Source organism: Festucalex cinctus, chromosome 1 (assembly GCF_051991245.1).
Source record: "Festucalex cinctus isolate MCC-2025b chromosome 1, RoL_Fcin_1.0, whole genome shotgun sequence".
In the NCBI taxonomy this organism is placed as follows: Eukaryota; Metazoa; Chordata; class Actinopteri; order Syngnathiformes; family Syngnathidae; genus Festucalex; species Festucalex cinctus.
Window position 1 is genome coordinate 24,477,800 of NC_135411.1, and position 26,302 is coordinate 24,504,101.

General features: G+C 40.3%; 1 protein-coding gene across 8 annotated transcripts in view; it reads left to right on the top strand.

Annotated features, from left to right (window-relative positions):
* Positions 1 to 26,302, top strand: part of pard3ab (par-3 family cell polarity regulator alpha, b) — a 160,713-nt gene that overhangs the window by 69,185 nt on the left and 65,226 nt on the right. For 5 of the 8 annotated variants that reach the window (XR_013284013.1, XM_077524867.1, XM_077524879.1 and 2 more), the window contains exons 6-12: positions 5,878 to 5,978; positions 8,005 to 8,088; positions 9,896 to 10,021; positions 12,117 to 12,505; positions 17,488 to 17,627; positions 18,255 to 18,383; positions 22,204 to 22,254. Coding sequence is in view for 7 of the 8 variants with exons in the window: in XM_077524867.1 (XP_077380993.1) it covers positions 5,878 to 5,978; positions 8,005 to 8,088; positions 9,896 to 10,021; positions 12,117 to 12,505; positions 17,488 to 17,627; positions 18,255 to 18,383; positions 22,204 to 22,254 (1,020 nt within the window). In the remaining variant the exon portion in view is untranslated. The remainder of the gene's footprint in view (positions 1 to 5,877; positions 5,979 to 8,004; positions 8,089 to 9,895; positions 10,022 to 12,116; positions 12,506 to 17,487; positions 17,628 to 18,254; positions 18,384 to 22,203; positions 22,255 to 26,302) is intronic. The other 3 variants (XM_077524872.1, XM_077524893.1, XM_077524895.1) reach the window with 3 other exon arrangements.

Sequence of the window (26,302 nt, forward strand, 5' to 3'; positions counted from 1 at the left end):
ATCCAGCCAGCTAAATGACTGGCGAACTGACCCACCAACCAAACAAATAACCACGTGACCTACTTACTTCAGTGTGTCTGTGTACATGTGCGTGTGTGCGGGAGGCTTAAAGTTTATAGCAGTGCATGCCACCGCATGCATCCACATCCATTTATACGTGTCAGTGCGGTCAAAGTGCCAGGAACTGCGCCTGGGCTGCACTTCATTAAAGTGCAACATCATTCTCAGATGCACACACTCACAAACACGCGCGCGCGCGCACACATACACAGTCGGGGCACTTTATTTAGTGCGAAAGATAGGGAGGACAGACCTCAATGGATTCTGGTATTAATCTTTAATGAGCCTCGGGGCCACAGTGCCGCCCGCCTGCCTGACCGCCTCTCCTTTCCCGCGTAGGAAACAAACAATGACTTATTGTGGGGAGGGGGGGGGGGTAGAAAATGCTCCTTATACCTGCCCGCTTCCTCCAAACGCTGCCATGAATTATTCACGTCTGCTCGGCCAGAGCCCACCTCCAAGCAACGGGAAACAGAGAAGGCTCTACGTTGCGGTCGGTCAAATGCGGCCACCTTGCACACGGGTCAGCTGTCAATCAAACCACCATCACATCCAGTTATTGCTAATATTTATCTGGGTTTTTAAAGCCCAATTTTATCACAAGAAATGATTGCAGAGCACACAAATTGACATTAAATGCTAACCTTTCCCAGGGTTTAAGGACATTGCCACCATGACTCTATGAAGAAATCTGGATGGGGCTAAAACCTTTCCAGCAAAAGTGTGCTACTGCACAGCACCCGGAAAATGTAATCCCAATATTTTCTTAGGTTTTTGGCCATTTAAAATTTTTCCCCACATCAGTAGGTATATCGACAGTGCTCCTTTCAAACCCAAAGTGAAGGACCTTACCTAAGAGCACTAGATAATGGCATTGAATCCGACTTTTTGAATAGCTACGGTACTTTGTAGTTTTTCCAGGTTCGTGGCTAAGCAAAATAAGGTCAGTGGATGGTTCTACCATGGACCCAAACAATTACTGACGGCCGTATAACCTTCCAAACCTAAGGCAAGATAACCCTCTGAAAAAAAGAACACACACATAGACACACACACTTGAGTATTGTGGGAATTAATTTCCACCTATTATTCTGCCTACCAACTTTTGGGGGCCTATCGGAAATTGGAAGCTTGCCGTTGGTATCTGAGTGGTCACGCTCCCATACCAAGTGCACTGGACGTATGGTCAAGCCAGCTAGCCGTTGTTAGCACTAGCTGCTCATGCCAGCACTTGGTGACAGTCTTTGTCAGTAAATACATTAAACAGTTATAGTTGATAGACGTCACATTCAAATGATTTGGAACACGTAATGATATAAATCCTGCGGCCCCATAGGTGAATAAATGCTGTGTTTTAAGCATTTTTTTTTCATATAAATACTGAAACAGAGTTAAGTAAGCAGCATCAGATTGAGAATATATCTACATTTACAATATAACAGGAATCTTGGGTTGAATTGTCCTTTAAATGGGTGGATTCGATCTGATGAATATAAACGTCCATAGCAGTGAGTGAGACAAGGGGTAAAATTTCAGTTCTGTTTTAAGTCTTTATCAGGTCCGCGTGACGTAGGGATAAGTACCAAAGACGCTACTTTTTGTGGTATGGACCGATTTAGGGTCGGTACTTCTGAGCACCGATTCATGTATAATCAAACGGTGCCATGTTTCGGTTCTGAAGCACGTTTTTCAAAGTTGTGACTGTACGGGAGTAGAAGAGTTGATGCAGGACTTCACACGCTAAAATAGATTTCCGGGTTTTGGAAACGAGCAAGATTTTTGCGACACCAAGCCAAAGAAATACAGTTTCAGAAGTATGACAGCCTCCGCACCGGGTGCAGGCTGACAATGTCCCCGATTCCCTGCAAGCAGTGCATGTCTGAGAGGGAGGTGTCGGCGCCGTTCTCGCGCACGTCTTCCCCCACCAAATCGAATCATGCTGGAAGGCACACGGCTTCACCACGTGAATGTATATAGACATGGTAATTTGGATATACTACTGGTGACCATATTCAAATTAGCAAAAGATTGTGGCCAAAATGTAGCGAGCATTACTACGAACCCCCTAAGGTGACACGGTAGAATAAAACAACAACTTTGCGTTTCCTCGCAAACAACTTTGCGTTCCCTCACAAACATCTTTGCGTTCCCTCGCAAAGATTGCGAGGAAACGCAGATTGCGAGGAAACGCAAAGATTGCGTTCCCTCGCAATGTTTTGCGAGAGAACGCATTATTTTTTGTTTTGCGAGGGAACGCAAAGTTGCTTTTTTCGCTTACCATGTCACCTTAGCTGCGCCGTAAACACTTCCGGGTCATCTTCCATGTGAACAAAAGCGACGAGGATGGAACGTTTGTAAACGTGAAACAAAACAGTAGGGAAAGCTTTCCCAAAGCGACTAGGATGGAGCATGTATTTTTCCACTGCTTTGTTTACACATCGCTTTTGTTCACATGGAAGATGACCCGGAAGTGTTTACGGCGCACCAAAGGTGACATGGTAGGCGAAAAAAACAACTTTGCGTTCAAATGTGAAAATGTACCAATCCCTAGTCTGACGGAAAATCTGGTTTACAGACGGCACTACCACAAACGCGAATAATTCTGGGTCTGGGCTGACCAAAAATCTTATTCATGGAAGTGTTGCATTGGTGATATATCGTTGTAAAGTCACTGTAATTGTGCCTAAGTGCGCTCTCCCCCTTTTGTTTGTTGGCCTCTATTTCCTTGTGTTGTTTCTCATCTACCCAAGAGTATTATGCACTTTGACTGCCAAGTGCAACTGTCAGCATGCCGCCAGATCTTCGCCAATGTCGCGTATTGAAAGAAAAAGAGCGGCGGTGAAATGTCGGGAGTGTGCCGTGATGAAAGCCCGTCTTGTTTGCTCTTTCTAGGAGATAGTGCACCCGCTACCTCGCTTGCTCCCCGGCCTGATGAACTGGGTCTTTTTTTCATAGTCCCAGGAGCTTTCTCTCTCTTTGTTTTAAAATGTTCATGAATAGTAATATCACACTAGGAGCTTTCGGCATTCATAAGTAAAATGTCCTTTGATGAAATGGGCTTCAGTAGATATTCAGTACTGAAAGGCTTTGACTTGAAATCGTTCAGTGAAAAAAGCTGTTTTTTGGTGTTTACATTTTTATGTTATTTGAGAGGAACCACAGTGTTACCCACTGTCCAATAATACCAATTTTCTGCAATTACACTGATTGCACGATAATCAGTACAGTATTTTATTTTAATAATCGACAACATATGACAATATACTATGGAAGCCCAAAAGACAAAATGACAAGTTTTTATTTAATGGTCATGAAAATGTTATTAAACACGAAAATACACATAAGCCCAACATAAGGTGACTACAAAAGCAGTAATTGGACAGATTTTAGTACCAGAAATGTTTTTCCGAGTCGTCCCTGTATGTTGTATTGGTCTTTTACAATATCTAAGCGATCTTATTCATTGCGCACTAAATTCATAATAAAAACCTTTACAGTGGTGCCTTGAGAGTTTTTCTTCCGTGACCGCGTTTATAACTCAAATCTCAAATAATCATTCCTGATTGAAATAAATTAAGATCAGTCTATTATATTGAACTTTATACAAACTTATTATGATAACAATTGATTGGAATATAAATAAACCATTTGTGCCATTATTTAATGCTGCAATTCAGTTGATTGTGATGCTCCTTATAGTGTGCCCTCTTGGCCACTGGGGGCAGTATAAGTTATGTAGACAAATAAAAACTCAACTCAACTTTATTTATAAAGCGCTTTCATTTCTGTATACAAAGTGCTGTACATAAATATTGGTTGTGCAATACAATTACAACTCAGTGACTCAATAATCTGCAATATTAGTGGTTTTTTTTTGTAATGTTAAAGACAAAATGGCTGTATTTTGATATTGTCTATGTAAGATGTGTTGAAATTTCATGATGTGTTAACATTAAGATAGCAGTTGTATTTTTTTGAGCTGTTGCTGATTTTTTTTTTTTTTGCCTTCACTTCCAAAACACTAATTTAAGATATGAGCACTAAATTATGGCTGTAAATTGAACTCACTTCACAATAAACTGCAGTTTCGCACATAGTGAACAATTCTTCAAAAAGAAAAGCTTCAAGTTGTTTAATGCCACTTCCAAATGAAGATTACTCTGCACCTAAAAATAAAACAAGGTATTAAGTAGTGTATCGCAAACAACCAAATAATTGAAAAACTCGTTTGCCGGCTCACTGGTATCTCAATACATGATGAAAAAAAAACTGTACTAGCTACCTGTGTGTACCTATTATACTCTGATTTATACAGTACCTAACTGTAGTATGTGTATATATACCAGTATATATATTTTTAAATTAGTTTCTGTTAAAATGTGTAATCTTTCAAAAATGAAAGGTTGTACATCCTCCGGGAACAGATTGCGTTGAATTTCCGCTGATCCTGTTATCGCACTCCCTGCGAGTCTTGTGGTAGAGTGCCATCAGCAGCGGTCTGAACAGGCGAGAAATGACTTTTAGGAAGAAATGACGACGCCGGCCTCCTGCGGGCGGTCCCAAAGTGTCATGGCAACCGCACACGACTCATTTTCATACTGATGAGCCCTACGCTGTCTGGTGCAGTCCTCCACTTATAATGACCGCTTCTTTAGCTTACCACTCGGCTACTGCTGCCTAGTCTGTTTTTGTGTGTCCACGTGTGTGTTAAAATTAATTCACAGAGCAGAAAGCAATGTAATATTGAAGTCTATGAATTTTTATTGGTGTTGAAAACCTCCTCCCATCTCTTCCTCCTGGTGCTGTCGAGTTAGTGACAACTTGCTGGAATTCCGGTAGTTCCAGGTGAGGATGGCCCCAAAAAAAATTTAATAAATAAGTTTCACTTTTTCTTCCCCCATTAGGATTTGGTTTATTTCTCCAAAAACCAAACATGTTTTTCCCAACGATAATTTGAATTAACTTGAACAGAAATACAATTTTAAAAAACAATTTAAATGGGAAAACATTTTCGTTTTCAGATAAGAGTTCATTTTTGTCAAAAGCTTTATGCAAACATGAAATAACATTTTAAATATTAAACCTTTGGACATACAGGGAATAGAAAAGCGGAGATGATTTGGCATTTGGACAAAAGCATACATGCAGAAAATGTGTTTTTCGGACAAAAGTATTGGGATACTTGCTTACATTAAAAGCAATTGCTCCAAAAAGTGTATTAATACATTCTATTTTAAATGCATTAAATGTCCCAAAGATGTATTTATACGTTTTGGAAATGGAAAAGCGGAGACAATTTGGTATTTGGACAAAAGCATACATGCAGAAAATGTGTTTTTCGGACAAAAGTATTGGGATACTTGCTTACATTAAAAGCAATTGCTCCCAAAAATGTATAAATGCCTTCTATTTTAAATATATGTGTCCCAAAGACGTATGTGTACGTTCTTTTTTTGTTTGTTTTTATGCTAGAGCATACAGAAGGCTTTGATGCAGCCTAGATCAACCAGCACCATGATGAAAACAAGTTGTTTCACCACAATTCTAAGCAGATTTGTGAATAATGATGAAACTTATCTATATTCTAATGCTAATTGCTGCTCAACTGAAATGGATACAAATGGAAACATACTTTTTTTTCCCCTGATGAAAGAAGAGACTAATCTTTCTTCTGGTAGGTTTCATGTTTTTTATAGCAATAGAACACAGTTGTCTGTGGGCCTTGCAAAATCGGTCAAACTCCAGTAAAACTGCCAGGAGTGAAGGAGTTAAAAGCAGTTGTTCTGTCCAACAACCATTTTGTCTGTTTGGTTACAGGAGGACGAGGCAAGAGAGCAAGAAAACGGCCGGATCGAGCCGGTGGGCCGAGCCGACTCGTGCTTGGACCACACTGCCACCGCTACCGCCAGGTCGCTTGAGTGAGTCTCCAACTTACCGTAACCTCTTCCAAGGACACTCACTGCTTGATACTAAAATGAAGAAGTATACACTAGTACTCCCTCAAAGTTAAGGAGATGTATCAGGCTTTGGGGTGAAATTTTGGGATGAACTTAATGCAATGCAAGTTGTGTAAAAAAAAAAAAAAAAAAAAAATGAATAAAATATAAACCTGGAACTTTGAACAGTTAGACGTGTGCATTCAAAAGTTTAGAGAAAGTCAAATTGAGTTCACCACTATGTAAGGTTATAATGCATTTTAGGTTCATCCAATTTCGCCCCAAAGCCCAACATCCCCAAGTTTTTGTGAGTGGTGTAATATCTTATTTGGAGCACAATAGCAAAACAACTCTCGGAAACTGACGCAATATAGCAAAAGTCATTTTCAAGCCTGTCACTCTTGAGTGGGAGCAAAGCGCCACGGAAGCTCCCACACACTCCTCCACTCCGCTGCCAATGTTATTAGCAAGCGTGTCTGGTTATGGTCTTCTTTCTTCCACTTTGATATGCAGGTATGCTATTGCTATTGCTGTTATTATTATTGCTCTTCCGACGCCTCCTGCTTGTCAACAAGGCGCCCGCTTACACCCCCCCCAAACTAATCACAGTTATTGTTTCAAAGCAGCGAGGCATCCGGATGATGTTTTGTAGCGCTCGGCTGCAAATGTCAGCACTTGTTTTTCTCCATTTTGGCGGCTTTACACGTATACTGCAATGGGTATATACTGTAGATGAAATGGACACCAACATTACAGACAGTGAAAATTAAACAACAGAAGTATTTGGTCAGTTATAAGGAAATGTAAATGAAGAAAATGTGAAACTTGGTCAAAGCATTGAGACATCTAGATGAAGTGAAACGTGAATGAGAATGGGCAGTTTGAGCAAAAATATTCAGACACGTACAGGAATTGTAAGTAAAAGTGTTTGGACACACATTGGCATTGGGATGCCAACAGGAACTATAAACAAATATATTGTTGTGATACATTCATAAATTGAAAAGTGAAGACAATGGGGTATTTGGGCAAAATTATTGGGACACATACGGGAAGTGAAGACGTGAAGAATTTGGACTTTGGACAAAAGTCTTGGGCCTCAATGACGTGTGAAAAATGTTTGGAGTCCAGACACAACGATTGTGACACCTGCAGGAAGTGGAAAGTGAAGAAAATGTGGATTGTGGACAAAAGTGGATGAAAGTAAATGTGTTTGGACAAAAGTATCGGGACACTTCCAGGGAGTGAAAAGGGAATAAAAAAAAGCAAATATTTGCATAAAATCTCTTATTGAGATGAACCAATCAGATTCAGGGAATAAGTAAAGGACTAGTCCAATTTTGATTCCAAGTCCCAAAAATTCCCAAGATTTTGTTCATAGGTATACTGTACTGTATTGATTCTTTGTTCAACCAGGTAATGGAATTGGTAACTGGTTCTCATTTATAATTCCGACTTGGATGCAATTTAGGGTATCTTGCCGTAGGACGCTTTGACAGCGGAGAGTCAATGCCAGGATTCGAACCAACGACCCATCGCTCACTGGATGGCACGTTCTACCCACTGAGGCACAGCCGCCCCAGTCTAGTGTTCATCACGTCATTAACAGGCAGTTGGAGGGTGAAGTGTTGCCGAAATCACTAATTTAAAAACTCGCCTTTTGTAATTAACACTTGCACTGGCAGAAGCCCAGCAAAAGCTAAAAGCGTTGAACCCAGTCCAGAATTCATTTAAAAAGAAATCTTTGGATGGCTTCCAAGGGCTCCGCTTGCTCATCATTATTGTCACACACTTGATTTACTTCACAGTATCGGGTTTGGCTTGTGTTCGTTGCATTTTAAACACCATTTTACTTTCTATGTTTTAATTTAATTTTTTACTCTTTTGTTTTGATTCATGTGTACCTTCATCACATTTCCTCCTCCTTTTTCTGTTTTCCCACATGATGTCATCCCCACAACCTCCCACTCTCTTCCTCATCCACAACTCCGTCCCCACCTGATCGCAGAGACCTAATCAAAGTGGTGGAGGTGACAAATGATGGCGGTCCGCTGGGAATCCATGTGGTGCCTTTCAGTGGCAGGGACCGAAGGTAAAAATAATCTTGTGTAGGGGGTAAATAGCTTCTTTTGGAAGTCTTTCTATGACATGTTTAACCTATGGGGACCCAAGTTGTTTTCAAGTTGTGGTTGACCCATGATAAATCAAGAATAGATCCACCATGGACGGGCAGCTGGCGGCCCACGACCACACTGAGTGGTCCCTTGATTAAATAAAGTTAAAAAAATCGTACCTGCAGATAAAGGCTACTGTTATACCCCTACTGCCAACCATTATGCACAGTATAAACAACAGGAATTTATTTTTTTCTTACTATAAACTGAGTGGAATCATGCGCTTGCATAACAAATGAGTTGGAACGTGCCGCTGTATGTATAGTCCACACACCGCCACTCAACGCGTAAACACCCGCCCACATCGTGAAGCCATTTGCCGGTTCGCCACCATCCATCATAGCGCTTTGACGCCTGCAGGTGACCGTCATATTTCCGCGGGCCTCCCGACACGGCTTCTCCGCGGGATTCAAAGGACAAGTTGAGCACAGCTGGAACAAAGCTGGCCGGGGGAGGCATTAGGAGGAATTTCACATCTGCTTTGAATATTCCCGAAGAGGCGGAGGAGCCGAAACAAGATCCGTGACTGAGAACTTATAGAGTGGAGATGCTATCGCCTTCTTCGCGGCTGACTCAATCATGCTAAAAGCATACTTGTGACACACGTTTGCCTTTATTGGGAAAATGTGTGGGCCGACGTTATTCCAAGATTACACTTTCATCAAGCGAAGTGGAGGCCCTTCTCACAGCAAATCACATTGCGTTCCCACTCAAATCCAATCAGCGGGAATGTTTCTGAACTCTTCCACCTCCCTGAACTCTGCTACCCTCGCCGTAATCACATTCTCATTCCTATTGAATTAGAACCCGGGCCGAGTGTTAAACTGTACAATCTACTCAATTTACAGAGGTGGCACGCACTCAAAGGGGGAGAAAAAAATAAATAAATGATTCTAGGTCGACAAGAAGACTGCTGGGCTTGCCACATCTTTTCCCGAGTTCCTTTTTGGCTGTGTAATCCGTCGAGCGCCTTTCTCAGGTGAAGCTAGCCTCTAGCCCTAAGCCAGTTTGCCACAGCGGATTACAAGCATGGCGGCTCAGGTGCTTCAAGTTGTCACGGCTTGAATGACAAATCTCAGCTCGCCTGCCAAAAATACACTTTTAAGGTAGAAACCATCAAAAAGGCAAAGATTGTTCTGGTAAATCAGAAATACTCCTTGATGTGAGAAGGGTCTGGAGACATGTTTCTGCCAAGAAGTCCAGTTTTGGTATTTCCCTAAGCGAAGTCCTTCTTTTGCGTTTGTTTATTTGGAATGCCAAAAGTGTCCATGGGTCAAAGTGATATGTTAATTAAAAAAAAAAACGTGTTAATTAAAAAAAATGTTGAAATAAAATACAGAATTAAAAGCAAAAAAATGGCAAATACAGGACACTATAAATAGATTTTTTTTAAAGTTTGTTTTGTTTAGATGGGGTCATTACAATCGCAACATAGCAGAATGTGTGAAAATGGTACCTATACCTTAAATTTCATGGTCTCAAAAAGGCTACATTAGTAGTCCAATTGACAAAAAACAAAACAAAAACGTCATATATGATATGCGTCATTTGGAGCCATTTTTTTAACATATATTTTTTTGTATTTTATATTAAAAATTAACTATAAATACCACCAACTTCTAATTTTTTGACCATCCAGCATACAGCAATCTCAACTCCAACTCAGCCATGCACATTATCTTCTATCTTCCCTTGTGTTGACTTGAACCTGTTGGACCTTTTCAGGACTCTTGGCTTGTTGGTCAAGCGTCTGGAACGAGGCGGCAAGGCTCAGCAGCAGGCCCTCTTCCAGGAGAACGACTGCATCGTCAGAATCAATAACGGGGACCTGCGGAATATCCGCTTTGAACAGTAAGACTGCTTCCCCAAGGCCCCACTACGGGACTTTTTGATCGCATTCCTTCGTCCCACTTTGTTGCCTCTTTGCTACTTTTGCCTGGTGCCCCAGGCTTGTGCTAAGTTAACCTTCTCCAACGATTTGATCCCTGCAATCCTTTCAGCCTGGATGCCTTTTTAGAAAGCTTGAGGAAAAGGAGCCCAATCCATCCTTTTACCACTGATCCCGCTTCTTGCATCATTCCCCCGTCTACCTAAATCCACCTGCCTTTTTACATTCCCACATGCTACGTGCGTGGACGATAATGTAGTGTGTGCAATGTGCATGTTTGTTGTTTTTATACGTCCATATAAACAGCTATAATTCAGAGAATATGGTTTGTAATGGATTTATAGAATCTCCACGGCCCAAGAGACAAGATTTGTACACGGTTCCGCTTTCAGCGCTTACGCCGTGTCGGGAAAATAATCCTTGAAGCCTCGTGAATATGCAGGAGCGCTTTTTGAGGATGTGAATCTTCACTGCGGTCTACTAAACATGAGCCTATATTGTTAGTGAGAAAAGACAAAAACAGACATTGGCTGATGACAGTGAGTAAACAGGTAAGAATGTAAAAGCCAAAGCAGACTTTTTAACATCAAGATTCCACAAACCAGAGCCATGAAACATGATAGGGTGAAGGGGTGCTGACTTTCAGCATTTGCGTCATGGAATGGACTATAAAAAATAGTTATGGGACAGTTGCTCACAAAGAAATAGTGCAGGAGAAGTGAGTATAAGATCAGATATGAATACTTATTTTTATGACGGGTGAAACTGTGAAAGGGGCTCCTGTCAGTTCATGTTGTGTGACTTTGATGGCACAGGTGCATCCATATCACGTCTCTACGGGAGCTACGCTACATTTTGTTGTCGTCTGCCTCCTCATCTACAAGTTCATCCTTCCCCTGGGAATTGTGTGAAAAAGGGCTTCTGGAATTTCACAACACATTTTCCTGCCGCTGTAATACAATAAAGGCCCTCTGACGCTTTCGCCACTTGGCTAAATGTCCTCGGACAAGTCAAAGCAACATGTGATGGAGTGCAGCAAATGGTGCCAGTGAGGATTTGCTGCTGTCAGCATGAGCTTCCTTTTGGGGGTCTATCCAGTATGAGCTCACAGTGACGAAGGGCCTGGAGTTAAGGGCTCTCTTTAGGGGAGGATTTTTGACAAAGCAGCCAGGAGGCCCGTCCTGGCGAGGGGGGTCATAAGATGAAGCCCAAAGTGTAATAATGAACACACTAATGTTCAGGTGGTCGAAGACGGATGGATGTCAGATGTAGAAAATAGTTGACAGGGACAACTACTTTTTTAGTACAGAAGAGTGGGAGAATTGAGCCTTTCAGCTATTTATTTTTCACACCGCCACTCTTTCTGCCTCTGATCCTGCCTTAGATGCCAGGAAATTTGGGGCATCCTAATAACTACTTCCTTGCTCAGCTACCAACCTACTATCTACATATTTACTTTGAAGCTACTTATCGAGCTACTTGTCATTATTCCATTGACTCTACTACCAACAAATCCAAACTAATGGTACTAACCTACACCCATCGACCTACCAACCTACAGCCTTCACGCTTCTTGCCTACCTTAGTGCCACCAATCAACAGAGGTGGGCATCGTCATTGACTGGAATTGATGATTGATGGAAGTGCCCACCTTTTGCCGTGTGCTTCGGCACTTTCAGTGAATGCTTGTTTGAGAAGGACCGTGTGTACTCACCGCCATCAACATAAGTAATCCTGCTTCACTCTGCTTAGTCTGCGAATTTTTTCAAAGCTTCGCATTATCAAGCATTCGCTGAAAGTGCTGAAGCACACGCCAAAAGGTGTGCACTTCCATCAATCATCAATTCCAGTCAATGATGATGCCCACCTCTGCCAATGAACTGGCCTAACTTCTAACACATATTCAAGCTACTTAACCACCTACAGGCTGACAAACTGCTGACCTACCAACATACTAGCTACATGGTTCTTTCAAACTACTTACTAACTACTTGCAAACCTTTTTCCCTTACGTTGTGTGAAAGGTCGAGTGATTTTACTCGTTTTCTCTTCCGCCAGAGCACAAAACATGTTCCGCCAGGCCATGCGTTCTCCCGTCATCATGTTCCACGTGGTGCCGTCTTCTGTGAAAGCCCACTACGAGCATCTGTCCCAGGTCGAGAGGAATCCCGCCTACTCGTCAGGCCGTTTCAGCGCCGACTCGACCTCCATCGCCACAGATCCCGCGCCTCGCAGGATGTCCCGACACGGCTACCAGAAGCAAGCGCCCGCTCACCCGCATCTGGATCAGACGGACAGCTATCCGTCTGCCGTTCACCCACCGGCTGTCTCCGCCGCCAAACCTCCCACCGGACAGATTCACTCGCCGCAGAGAGGGCTGACACCCACCCCCACGCCAGGCTATAACAAGAAGGTCGGAAGGAGGCTCAACATTCAGCTTCAGAAAGGTACGGGGAAAAAAAACAACTCGATACCAACTTGGACTAACCCCGGATTCCCACAATGCTAACTGATACTGATAGCATACTAACCACCCATGTGAGCCCATTATGTTTAATCATGGAGATGGTTGATACTTAGTCATTTGTGGCAATGTATTTGCAGTATCATACCACAAAGGAAATCGGTTCCTCGTATTGATTAGCAGACTCATACAAGGGCCACACAAGCAGCAGAGCAGCTTTCCATGCAGCAATAAAAATTATTACAACAGTTGCATATTGACAAGTAGTGCCAAAACATGTTAGTAGTAGCCAAAATTCATTTGCGGCAACCCACTACAGATAAATGTTTATGTGGGAAACATTGCAGCATATTCAAGACATTATGGCCGATCACAAATTAAGCATAAAATGCAAAATATCAGCCGATCTAATCCCGACGATCAGGTCTGTGTGAAGTCTATGGATTTGTGAACATTTTGTACCTCAGTGGAGAAGTGCTGAAGGTGTCAAAGCCTACTGAGATGGGTTGAATGCTAATATGCTAATAGCTAGCATGCTAATATATAGCAAGATAATATGTAGCAACCTACTGAGATAAAAAATGCTAATATACTGCAAAATAGCAATCTTGGGTTTAGGAGGTGCTACATTTGCCACCGTGTCCTGGTTGAATTTCAAATAGAAATGGTGAATTAATACTAGTTGGCATGATAGCCCATAGTGAGATAACAGCAGGAGTACAAAAAGGAGGATAGAGATTTCCAATTAAAACTATTGTTGTTCCGATACCGATACCGGTATCGGCAGAGGCACCAATACTGCATTAAAACAGTGTTATCGGTACTGGTGAGTACTCACAAGTAACATGCCAATACCATTAATTCCAACGCTAATATAGGATTTTGGATACAGCATCTTGTGTCTTGCTCGTGCACGACATTCAGTGATATGTGACAAGTTCACTGCATGCCAATCTAAGATATCCTATTGGCCCTTGAATGCTCTGAACCAATGGCAGGACAGCTTTTTTATGTTGATGAAAAAAAAACAAAAAACTTAAGTATCGGTATGGTATCGGTATTAACCGATACTGCAAAGCTTGGTATCGGAATCTGTATCAGGGGCCATAAAACGGTCTCGGAGCAACACTAATTAAAGCCCTTGGTGGGGACCCTAATTAGAAACCCTATTTTGAAACCCTAGCTCTTGCTTTAAACTATGATTTGAAACCCAAACGACAAACCTTGACCTCGTCCGGAAAGCCAAAGTTGATACCAAAACCTTGGCTATAGAAACCCTATTTTGGAATCCATTTTTGAAACCCTTACCATGTCTTGAAACCCTAACTACAAACCCTAACCCTGGCTGGAGATGCTAACTTGAATCCCCAAGCCTGGTTGGAAGCCATATTGTGAAACCCAGTTTGTAGCCCATTCTTTTTATATTTTGGCAATCTGGGTAATTTTAACTTTCCGTAGGTGGAAAGCGTCCCAATACTTGAGTCCACATGTCACAAAAGCAACAGTTGGGCTTCGAAACAACAGAAATTTGGCGTCGCCCTTGACGGATGTCTTGGCACAGGTGGCACGTGTGTACGACGCACCTCTGCCAAGGCTTCAGTTGGGGGTGCGGGCAGAGAGCTTGTTGCTTAGCAGCAGCCTGTGCCGCAACAAAGATGGGACTGCAACCTCCCAGAATCTTTATCCCCCCCACCCCCCTCTCTCATCCGTGACAAAAACAAAAACAGATGCTTCTTGTTGTTTGGTCTTCACCCTGAAATCTCCTCATCGTGTCCTCTCGCGCTTGCTTGGCGCGGCAGACGTTTGCGAGAGATTAGCGACACATCTCTCAAGAGGACCGTTCGCCTCATCTCGCTTTGTTTCCACTTAATCCCGCCGCTCCCAGCACGCATTAAACACCCGCATTGTTTATACCTTTGAATCCTGCAAGTAGCAAAGTGAAGTCGCGGCAGTGAGTCTCAGAAGTACACACCCTTATTCAAACAGTAGCTTTTCATGATGTAAAAACTGCGTCAGAAGTAATTTTTCTACCACTATTATTATTGAGGGGAAGTGTAAATAAATGATGGTTGCACAAGTGTGCACACTCTTAAAACTAGCGAGATGCCTTTTTATCACAATGAATCAATCACATTCAAACTTGACTGACACACCTGGCACCTTTTTTATGAAAATTGTTTTGTTTGTTTTAGCTTCCTAGCAGAAACATGAATGTTTTGTGGGAACATTGACTGGTGTTACGTCCACGTTAGTGACTCAGGCCTCAGTTCCAGATAAAGAAAAACGGCCCCTTTTCATGATGTTGCCACCAGCATGCTTGACTGTAGGTACTGTATGTTGATGTATTTGTGGATGAGCAGCGTCATGTCTGCTATTTTGGTATTCTGGCCAAAAAAGTTCAATCTTAGTTTTATCACACTATGCAATGTTTTTCCACATGCATTTTGGAGATTTCAGGTTCGTTTGTCTTGTTTTTGTAAGATAAAGCTTTTGTTTTGCCACCTTACCCCATAGCGCAGATATTTTGAGAAAGAAGGGAGTTTGTTGTCACATGTACTAAGCAGGCTCTACTTTCTAGAAATTCCTGTAGCTCCTTCACTGTTTCTTTTCGCAGCCAGTTTTCTTGTCTTTTCATTAATTTTGGACGAAAGTCCAGTTCTTGGTAATGGCACTTAATTATAACGGTCTCCAGTGAGGTGCATGTTATATTTTAATCCTTGAAAATTATTTTATACCCTTCTCCTGACTGTGCTTTTTTAAATTTGTGATTGTCTTCCTTCGGACTAATGCCTTGTCTTAGCAAAACAATGTGGGAATGATTCCGCTCATGTTTACTGTTTCTTAGCAGGAATTACAATCTCTGGTTGTCACTTTTTGGAAAAATAGTCTCTAGAAGGGTCAGAAAAGTTGCTACCTTGGCAACACTGCCAGCGTCTGGCTGACCTTTGCGTAATTAACATCCACTTAGTCCCAACTTGTTGCTTCCCACAATTTATTCCCAGGCACAAATAAGAGAACAGTCTGGACAGGATGTCTTAGTCATCATTTCCTCTTTCAAACTGTCCTCATAATAGGATGTTGATTCACTGCTTTCCATAAAAACATGCCTCCAAGGATAATTTTGAATATTCAGCCCCCGAAGCTACTTTTTAAGTCAGCTTCATGGAAGTCTGGCAGACGTGTTTTATCATGAATGCTGAATAGGCCCACAAAGATGTCCCGTGCTGTAAAACAACCAGGAAGTCTCTTTTGATTGAAAGCATTTAGGATCTTCTTCTTCTTTTTTTTTTTCTTTTTTCTATTATTTTACTGACTTGTCCTACAAAATTTGTCTACATGCTACCAAATTTGAACTGTATATTAGATGGATTAATTGTTTAAAAAAGTGTAGTTTGACTTTTGAAAATTCATACACTCAAGCCAGTTTCACAATGCAGCATAAAATTTGTGAAACGTGTTCATCATGAGTAGACGAAAATGTCTCAATGACTTACCGGTGTGTTGTTAAACAGGAAGTCTGCTGCTACGGTTTGACGCAACCAGATTTGCACTTCAATCCAAGACCGATTTGTGTTGGTGATTTTCTCTGATAGCTACCGAATTTGAACAGATAGATGACACTAATTAGTAGGGGTGTGAATTGCCTAGTACCTGACGATTCGATTCGTATCACGATTCACAGGTCACGATTCGATTCGATACCGATTAATCCCGATACGAATTTATAAGTCGATTGTTGCGATTTTTTTTCATTCAAATTTAGAAAATACTAATCAGTAAGCTTGTAGAGTGTAAGATTTATATGAAAATGTATTATTTATTTATCTGAAATTTCAGTCGTATAGAAGTTGTAATCTGTTTCATGTTTGAACAGCATTAAAATAAAATATTAAGGCTATATATGAATATAATGTTCCGTTCATATAACATTCTTCCATGCTCAAGGTGTGAATCCTAACCCGAAGTCAGACGTTTTGTTGAATATTTTTCCATTAAAAATGGAAGTTTAAAAATCGATTCACACACACACACACACACACAAAAAAGGCAATGATGATAAGACGTTGAATCGGTAAGACTACCGAATGAACAATTCTGAGCTCTTTAAAAAAATACATAAAATTTAAAAAAAATAAAAAAATCGATTTTTTTATTGAATCGATTCGAGAATCGCGCGATGTAGTATTGCGATATATCGCCGAATCGATTTTTTTTAAACACCCCTACTAATTAGAAACCTTGGGATTAAGCTCATGATTTTTTCTTTCTAATAATTCAGACCCCGAAACCAGTTTCACTTTGCAGCTTGACACTTGGTGGACGTCTAGCATGAATGGACCTGCAAAAAAATTGAAGCTATACCCGAAAAGACACTGGAAGTCAGACATTTAGTTCAAAGTGGCCATTTTCTGCATTTTCCAGGGGTGTCACGGACTTGTCCTAAAGATTGTATGCAATTTATTTAAAATTTAAACTGACATTTCTGCACTGATTTAATTATTATTATGGGAGACGCAGGCCTGCAAAATTTGATGAAAATGTCATTAAAGAAAAACTCTAGTAGTAACTCAGCAATGACTTAATTGTTTTGAAAGTTAAATCCTATAGTTACATGAAATTTGGTTGGCAATCTATCATGAGTAGACCAACAAAACAGTCTGCTGTGAGAAGATATAGGATGTCTGCTCTTTTGTTTTGAAGTAGCCATTTTAGGCTGACTATTACCATTTCCTAATATTTTGGTTATTGTATTTAGGCTGCACGACAGGGACAAGAATACATTGTTGTGACAGGGATTGGTCATGTATACAGAGCTGCACAGGAAATTCTAATAAAACAACCATGCTATGATTGTCTTAATGACATAAATACTCCCTCTGGGCGACGTCTCAAGGTTTTGTTTGGTCTCAAGATGGTGGTCTGTCTATAAATGGACTTCTGCTTTTACTGTGGTGGCCCCCGCAGGGCCAGAAGGTTTGGGCTTCAGCATCACGTCGCGCGACGTCCCCATCGGGGGCTCAGCGCCCATATACGTCAAGAACATCCTACCGCGAGGAGCCGCCATTCAAGATGGACGCCTCAAGGCTGGCGACAGATTAATCGAGGTGAGGAGGATGTAGCACTGGAAAAAAAAGACAATGGGATATCCATTTTGCAACATTAACATACAGCATAAGAAAATAATTATACAGGCTGTTCCCAAAAATCCAAATACAACTCGATTAAACTTTTTTCCTGTTAAAAAAAAAATATACATACGTTTTCCCTTTCAAAGAAATACTATGGGTTTTTCTTCTGTAAACTGCCATTATATTAAAGGCCCAGTCTGCCAGTTCGACTCTGGAAAAGGCACTTTTTAAATACAGGATTTAAACAAACAAACTACTTCTCAATTTAGAGATCAGGGCTTGTCTTCATTTCTGGTGGTGATTTTGTCCTAACCAACAAACCAACAAACCTAACCAAATTACTATCAATAATTTATCTTTTCTTAAATATGCCAATTTTATAATTGTGGAGTGTAATAATTGAAATTGGAATTGAATTTCAATTAATTGCACCACCCTACTTACCTTTAAGAAACACTCATTAGGACTATGAAATGATTATTTTTGGGGGGAACATTATGTATTTGTACATATAACCGTATTTAGGCTAGGTATTGTTGGCATGGAATGTAACATATGTAAAAAGTGCCAATATGAGAATTAACAGGTATGCCTTGTGTTCAGGTGAACGGCATTGACCTGAACGGTCGCAGCCAAGAGGAGGTGGTGTCCATCCTCAGGGCCACGCCAATGGGGGGCACCGTAGGGCTGCTCGTCCTCCGCCAGGAAGACACCTTCCTCCCTCAAGAAGTGGTACGCCTTTTCTATTTTATCTTTGGCTTGACCTTTGACTGGAAGATTAATTGAATTTAGCAGTTGGGGCAGTTGTGTACTGTACACTAACAACATAGCTGCCAACAGTTGGAGTTAGCCTACAAAAGTGCAATCAGTGTTGACAATTACACAAAGTCGTCACTTTACTTGATTTCTTCATATGTTCAGACAAAGAGGAAGCATTTATTACATTTTCTCTCTAAGGATAAAAATGTGTTTCTGTTATTTCTTAAGTTGGTGCAAGTTAATTATTGGGAAACATATTTGGTATCAGAAGAAATTAAGCAAATTGCAAAAAACAAAAAGCAGAACTTTGCGATTGGCTGTCAACCAGTCCATGGTGTCCCCCGCCTACTCCCCAGAGCCAGCTGAGATAGGCGCCAGCTCCCCCCGCGACCCTTGTGAGGAATAAGCGGTCAAGAAAATGGATGGATGGATGAAAAAGCACAACTTATTTGAATTGCCATTTATTTGACATTTTATTTCAAGAGCGTGCAAATATTCACATTTACGGTGAAATCTTGGTTTTCATACGCCCTAGTATTTTTGTACAAATTGCAATGGATTTGAACAACTTTTGTACAACCAACTGCTCGAATTCCGACTTGGCCATTCCTTCCTCAGAATTGATGTGCACTTATCAAAAGTATTTAAAAGTTGTGTGGCAAAGCATATTCCACAACTCAAGCTTTTATTAGCAACTTATCCAATCCAAAGTCGAGTCAAAGTCAGTCAAATTAAAAGGATGCAGTATAACAACAGTTTGCAGAAGCACTTCAGCAAACACAAAATTGTGTGCAGTAGCATCAAGTCTTCAATAAAGGTAAAATTGATGTTAAATATTCATTTATACACTTTATACACATTTATAGTTGCCAATTTGGCGACTTTCTCTCTAAAACTGCCGACTTTCCAAAGCCTCTTGGTGACTTTTTTTTTTTTTTTTTTTTTTTTTTTTTTTTTTTGTCAAAAGTGTTTCCTGACAAATCTAGTGACTCTTTCTGGTTTTCTGTTTTTTTTTAACTCACTTTTTGCCCCTCCCATGACATTACTCCTCTCTCCGACTGCATCAGTTCCTATTACATGAAAATTACCAAGTATGCAAATTCGGCAATGACGCCATTGAGTGACTCTAGCAACTTTTAGGACAGCTAATAGATAGACTTCCTTACTGGGGAGTTAGTCAGTCATTAGTCATTCCAGGCTGTGTATCAGACACTTTTCTGTCTGTCAAACTATAGTTATTCTCTAAAATATATGTATTTTTGTTAATATTTTATAAATGGAACAATTGGGTGTACGTTATTTCCAATGGGAAATATTGTTGTGTTTTCTTACAATTTGGCTTTTGTCAATCTTTCAGGAACGGATTATTACCTCATATGCTCCCAAAAATGTATAAATGCCTTCTATTCTAAATATTTTAAGTGTTCCAAAGATGTATTTATAGTTTTTATTTATTTTTTTAATTTATTTCTTTTTTATGGTAGAGCATACAGAAGACTTTGATGCAGCCTCTCAACTGCAAAAAAAAGGGTGAAAAATTTGTAGTAATAGCCAGCAGGTGGCAGGAGAGTATAAGAGATCAATCAGGGCCATGATGAAAACGAGCTTATTTCTCCACAATTCTAAGCAGGTTTGTGAATAATGATGAAACTTATCTATGTTCTCATTCTAATTGCTTCAAAATGGAAAAAGATAGGAATATACTTTTCCTGATGAAAGATTAGACTCAAATCTTTCTTTTGGTAGGTTCCATGTTTTTTATAGCAATAGAACACAATATTCTGTGGGCCTTGCAAAATCAGTCAAAATCCGGAAAAATAGAAGGGGGTTGCTTCAGTGAAAATGGCTGCGAGTGAATGAGTTAAGGTAAGGAGGGTCTTCTGTATATTTGTTCCAGTTAATATTGAGAATAAACTTGATAGATATCGGAAGTAATAAAGCAAAGATCAAAACTTGTTCTATAAAGGTGAAAAAAGCAATTAAAATAAGAAATCAGATTTTTGTGGGAGGAAAACAAGATTTATTTCTCTTGAGTGTTATTTGCATCCCAGTGCCACTTGTGAAGAACGTATCACGTGGACTGATAAGTTTGAAAGCGTCCAGATGTTGGTGCTAATTGCCCCGTGCAGCAAATGAGACGTGATGTCCCGCACATCTGCCGGCATCAAAAGCTTCCTTAATAAGTGTGCTCGTAATTACGCACAAGATTGAGGAGGGACTTCCGTGCGTCCGTCGGTCTGTGTGGAAACTCGTCTCTCTTGGCCTCAAAGCTCGTTAAGCGCGTAGTGGCTGTGCTTCTTTTTTTTGTTTTTTTTTCCGTCTCCCGGTGGAGGCCAAAGGAGTGTCAATCAAGTGGCTTATTGGTGACAATTCTGGCAAGGAAGTGAAGGTTGTCTTCAGATGAGAGAGGCAGGCGGAAAAGAGGTCCGCTGCATGAGATGAGCAGGCCAACTCGCAGTTCAGGATGAGGCGTAATTTTTCAGGTTGGGGGTGTGTGTGTGTGGGGGGGACTTTTGCGATATTATGCATACTTTAATGTCAACTTGACATTTACAAAGACGAATATTGAATATTCACACAAAGCACCCTCGTTGTAGTAAAGTTCTATGCAGTAATAGGACACAACGGGAAGAGGGTTAGAGGTTATGGTCAGAATCTTACGGGGTTTAATTTTTTCTTCAATTTAATTTTTATTTGATTTTATTTTATTTTATTTTACACACACACAAACACACAAACAACCATGAACCCAATAAAAACAGTAAAGAAAACATGCTGAAACAAATTAACAGATACAAAAAAAAATGAGCGGGGGGAGAACTTGATCATTGAATCTAAATTAAATTTGTATTATCATATAACAATAATAATAATCATAATCATTTTTGGCTTGGAATTCTAGCCTCTCGACAGTAAATATTCTCCCATTTCTGTAGTCCTCCATGAAAGCAGACTGATTTAGAGCTGTCAAAATGAATCGATTAATCGACAAGTAATTGATTATAAAATCGGCAACTACTTTAATAATCAAGTCATCGTTTGGAGCCATTTTTTAATTTAAAATTGTCCAAATCCCCTGATTTCAGCATATCAACGGTAATTGTTGATTCCTGTAAGTCCTTAATGAAAGACGACTGAATTATCTTCTGTGTTGAAACAAAATAAGACATTTGCAAACATGTTTTTAATTTGAAAAATAATTACCAAACCAGTAGCATAGTACAACTTCAATCCCCCCCTTTTTTTTAAAATCATTAGACGAATACAAAGTATGAAATAAAAGAAAACCACTGGTTAATAAAAAGCAATCAGGGGGAATAAATGCTTTTGTAATACTTTACAGCAAAATTAAAATGAATCCGATTAATCGATTAAAAAAATATTCCAGAATATTTGACAGCAGTGGACTGATTTTCTTTGTGTTGAATCAAAATAAAACGTTTGTAAACACCTGCTTTTACCTTGTCAAACATGAGCAACATTTTTGCTGATTTGATGGACCAAACCTGTAAGTGTGTTTTCTGACACTTTGAATGTATGGAAATTAAAATGTTTTTTTTTTTATTTGATTAATTTATCAAGCAAACAAATAATTGATTAAAATAATTGTTAGTTGCAGCCCTACAATATTTGCGTAATTTTGCCATCACTGGGACCCTTCTGGAAGAGAACCTCCCCACAAAAAAAAAAAAAAAAAAAAAATCACCCAGGCTCGATGTCATCTGACACCTTTGAGTTGTTGTCTTTTGTGCTGTTTGTCACATTGGGATTTGTTTTTTTGTGTGATTTCCAGCAGGGTGGCGAGGCCCAGATGCAGATGCAGATGCAAAGCTCCAGAGATTTGGTAAGACCCCCATCAAATCCTCACCTCCGCCTTTTGCTCCTTTACTTAATCCCCTCTGCGTGGATATTTGTAATCTGTAGCAAGTGGATAAAAAAGAAAAAAAAAACAATGCTTGAGTTTTGTAGTCACGCAAAGCGAAAGTGAGGCTAATTTGAATCCTTCATCTTGTATGGATGGCGTGGCGTGTCAGACGGGAAAAAAAAACAAAAAAACTCCTGCCTTCATTTGTAGTCTGCGAACGAGTCAGTCCGTCTGGATGGCAACGCATGAGGTGAATTGTAAAAATCTTTTTTTTTTTTTTTTCCTGGTCGGAGGCGGAGGGAAAAAGTCAGGGAAAAAGTTTGTGCGCACATCTGCTTCGGAGGCGCGCTTTAGTAATGATCCCGCTCGTAAACACTCGAGAGCCCCGCGTAAACATCGGGCATCTGTGGAGCGTTCCCCCGTCAAGCAACTTGGAAATTCTTGCAACAACCTTGTACAAACTTCCACAGAGTCACACTTTCTTCAGACGCACACCCTCGCAAAACCACGCGCTCCCTCTTACCTCGCTCTCACACACAAGCTCACGTTTATGGGGAGAGATTTGTCTCAAAAATATTCACACAAATATATCCGCGATTTTCACGTCTTTTGAAATTTTGTGTGTATTTCCATGACTTTTGCTTGCAAGTTGTCGAAAGTGCGTTTGTGGATCGTCTCGCACGCGCATTTAATTTTGAGACAACATGCTGTGAGATTTTCACACACACAAGTCGTCAGATATTCACGTGCGTCTAAGGCCCGTTCCTCCTCCGTCCACGGGGAGGCAGTGTTGCTGTCTTCATTGAACGAGAACGAGCCGTTTTTCGTTTAAAAATTGGACACAGAAAAACAGAAATCAAGTCTTTATCTGACCTGCCATTATGTGTTAATTATTCACAAGTTGCGAAACAAATAGACCAGGGCTGTCAAGCATACGGCCTGCGGGCCGGATCAGGGGTTTAATCCGGCCCACGAGACGACTTTGTAAAGTCAAAAAAAAAAAATTGTAATGTCGGATCAATTAATTAGCCAGCCACAATCAAATATATAAATTTGTAATTTCGCAAGCAGTCCTCAGATGAGTAATGTAACTTGTACACGGAATCGCCCTGGAAGTCTATTTATATTTATATATTTTCATTCTTTTTCATGTACAATTAGTACCTTTAAAAACACATTTTGCAACTTGCTGGCAACTTGTTGTCGACTGAAAATGACATCACAAGGGCTCAGGTAACCAATCACAGCTGTGATTGGTTACCTGAGCCCTTGTGATGTCATTTTCAGTCGACAGCAAGTTGCAAAATGTGTTTTTAAAGGTACTAATTGTACGTGAAAAAGAATGAAAGTATCAAATTAATTAGAGACAAAATGTGAAGTTTTTATTGCTATAATGGGCTAAATAAGTGAAGTATCACTTTAAAGTTATGGTTTGTTTAAAAAAATGTTGTTTTTCTTAAATCATAGACCAACAAATGTGTTAAATACGACACAAATTCAATTACTGGTAACACAAATACATATGACAGGTATTAACGTCCTTATAAGTCAAGCCAAGTTTATTTATATAGCCCTTAATCACACAAAAATCTCACATGCCCACAGTTGACAAATAGCAACGACATCCCCTTATAACGTCATTAACTGTGGCACACAATGCATTCTGGGAACTATATATATGCAAAACAGGAAGATTTAACACGTCCGGAACTCATACAGGCACAGTGTTGCCACGTTTCATTTGCATTTGTGTTATTTTTTTAAACAATAGATTACAGTTGAGCTCTGTAATTTAGTGCTGGCCCAAAAATCGCAAAAACCTGCATATAATTGATGGCAATTCTTTTTAAGTTATATACCATTATTTTACCGATTCAGCTCACTTAGTAATATATTTTCCTCCATTAGCTAATATGAGTTTGACACCCCTGAAATAGACCAAGACTACTCGGCATACGATCCTATACAGTTACAAAATAAATATTGGAGAACATTTGAGACAGTACTTAGTATAAAGAGGATGATTTATGATGTTTTCAATGTGTTGAACATAAACAACAGGACTTCAAATATTTTACAACTTGCTTTAACGCCAGACATTTTCACAGAAGCAATCCCGTTCGCTCCCGGCTGTTTTACTGAATTTTGCAAGGCTCACAGAATATTGTGTTCTATACTATAAAAACATGGAACCTATCAAAAGAAAGTTCTTTCATCAGGAAAAAAAAGTATATTTCTATCTGTTTCCGTTTTGCAGCAATTAGCATTCGAATATAGCTAAGTTTAATCAATTTTCACAAATCTATTTAGAATTATGAGTAATTGAGCGTTTTTGTTTTCAACATGGCCCTGGTTGAACTCCTTTGCTCTACTTCCACCTGCTGGCTGTTTGTGTAATAACTACCATTTCTGCAACCGTTCTTTGCAATTGAGAGGCTGCATCAAAGCCTTCTGTATGCTCTATAATGGGGAAAAAAGAAAGAAAAGAAAAACGTATAAATACGTCTTTGGGACACTTAAAACATTTAAAAAAAAACGTATTTAGAAAGTTATTGGAGCAAATGAGTTAGATACATGATGTATATATTATATTCAGCATGACGTTTACAGGAGGAAACATATATATTTTTTTAATTAATAAATTATTAACTGTAATTCAACAAAAGAACCACAAACACACTTTTGACAACTCGCAAGCAAAAGTCATGGAAAATGCACACAAAAAGACTTGAAAATCACAGATATATTTGTGCGTCTGAAAAACACGTGAAAATTAAAAAAATGTTTGTGGATCTCAAAAACGTGAAAATCACAAATTTATTTGTGTGAATATTTTTGAGACAAATCTCACCCCTTACACCTTCACTCACTTTCACTCATTCACATATGTGTATGCACACGCACGCACATCTTCCCAGCAGTTCCAGGCCTCAACAAGAAGAACACAATGGTGATAGTTATCCGTCCGTCATGATGTCTCGATGATGACGGCGTAATGGCGCCATAACGCGAGACGTCGATGCGCCATGTTGTGTGGAGGCCATTAGTCATCGAGGCTTATGGGAAGTGGCTGCTTATGTTTATCGTGCAATTCAACAATAATGCGCAGGCGGCACTGTGCCAGGAAGCGATCTAACAGGATCGCACACTCACGGCCATCTGTTGTTAGCATGTGTTAGCATGATATGGCGTAAATAGCGTTTAATGAGATCGTTGACATTGTCACAGGCAATCAGGAAGTGGAGTCGGGACTTGTTGAATGTTTGTCAGTCAGTCAGCGTGTCTGTGTGTGAGCGACTGAGTGAGGCAGTGAGTGACGGCCGGCTGTGAGAGTGGATGTGTGTGAGAAAGTGTGCGTTCATGCGTGTACATCTGTGCGCGCGCAAGTGACTGTTTGTGCGCGTGACATCGAGCCTGCGTCCAACAGCCTCCCACCTGCCGCTCGGTGCACATCAACTCCTCACCGCATCTCCTTGGTGCCGTCTGCCAGTTGACTGGTCGGGTCGCCACAGAAACAACACAGCCGCAGGGCCCGTGTCAGAACCGCAAAGAAGAAAAAAAGAGGAATGATTTCAATGAGACATCTTTTTCTTTCTCCATTCTTTTATCCGTTTTGCGCCTTCCTGTTCCCGCGTTATTACTTTCTTTCCTTTTCAATTTGTCCTTTCCTCCCTTCCTCCATCCTTCGTCTTTTCATTTCTCCGTCTCCGTTTTATTTTTTTCCCCTGTATTTTTTTTAAAATGTATGTTCCCTGAGAGAGAAATTTGGCCTGCAGCAACTTTTCTCTGCTGTCAAGATGACATCTCTGTTGGGTCCAAAGTTGAACACGGCTGCCGACCCGCTAATCATTCCAGACACCACACAGTGTGGGAGTCAGTCTGTTATTTCTGTGTGTGCGTACATGTCAGTGCAAGATGATGTAATTGGTCTTTTCACCTCTAAAGGGAGTAAAACATCTCGTCTTCTGCTGAAGACTTGAATGCTGAAGGCCAAAAATCAAGACAAACCAAAAAAGCTTCTAGTTTG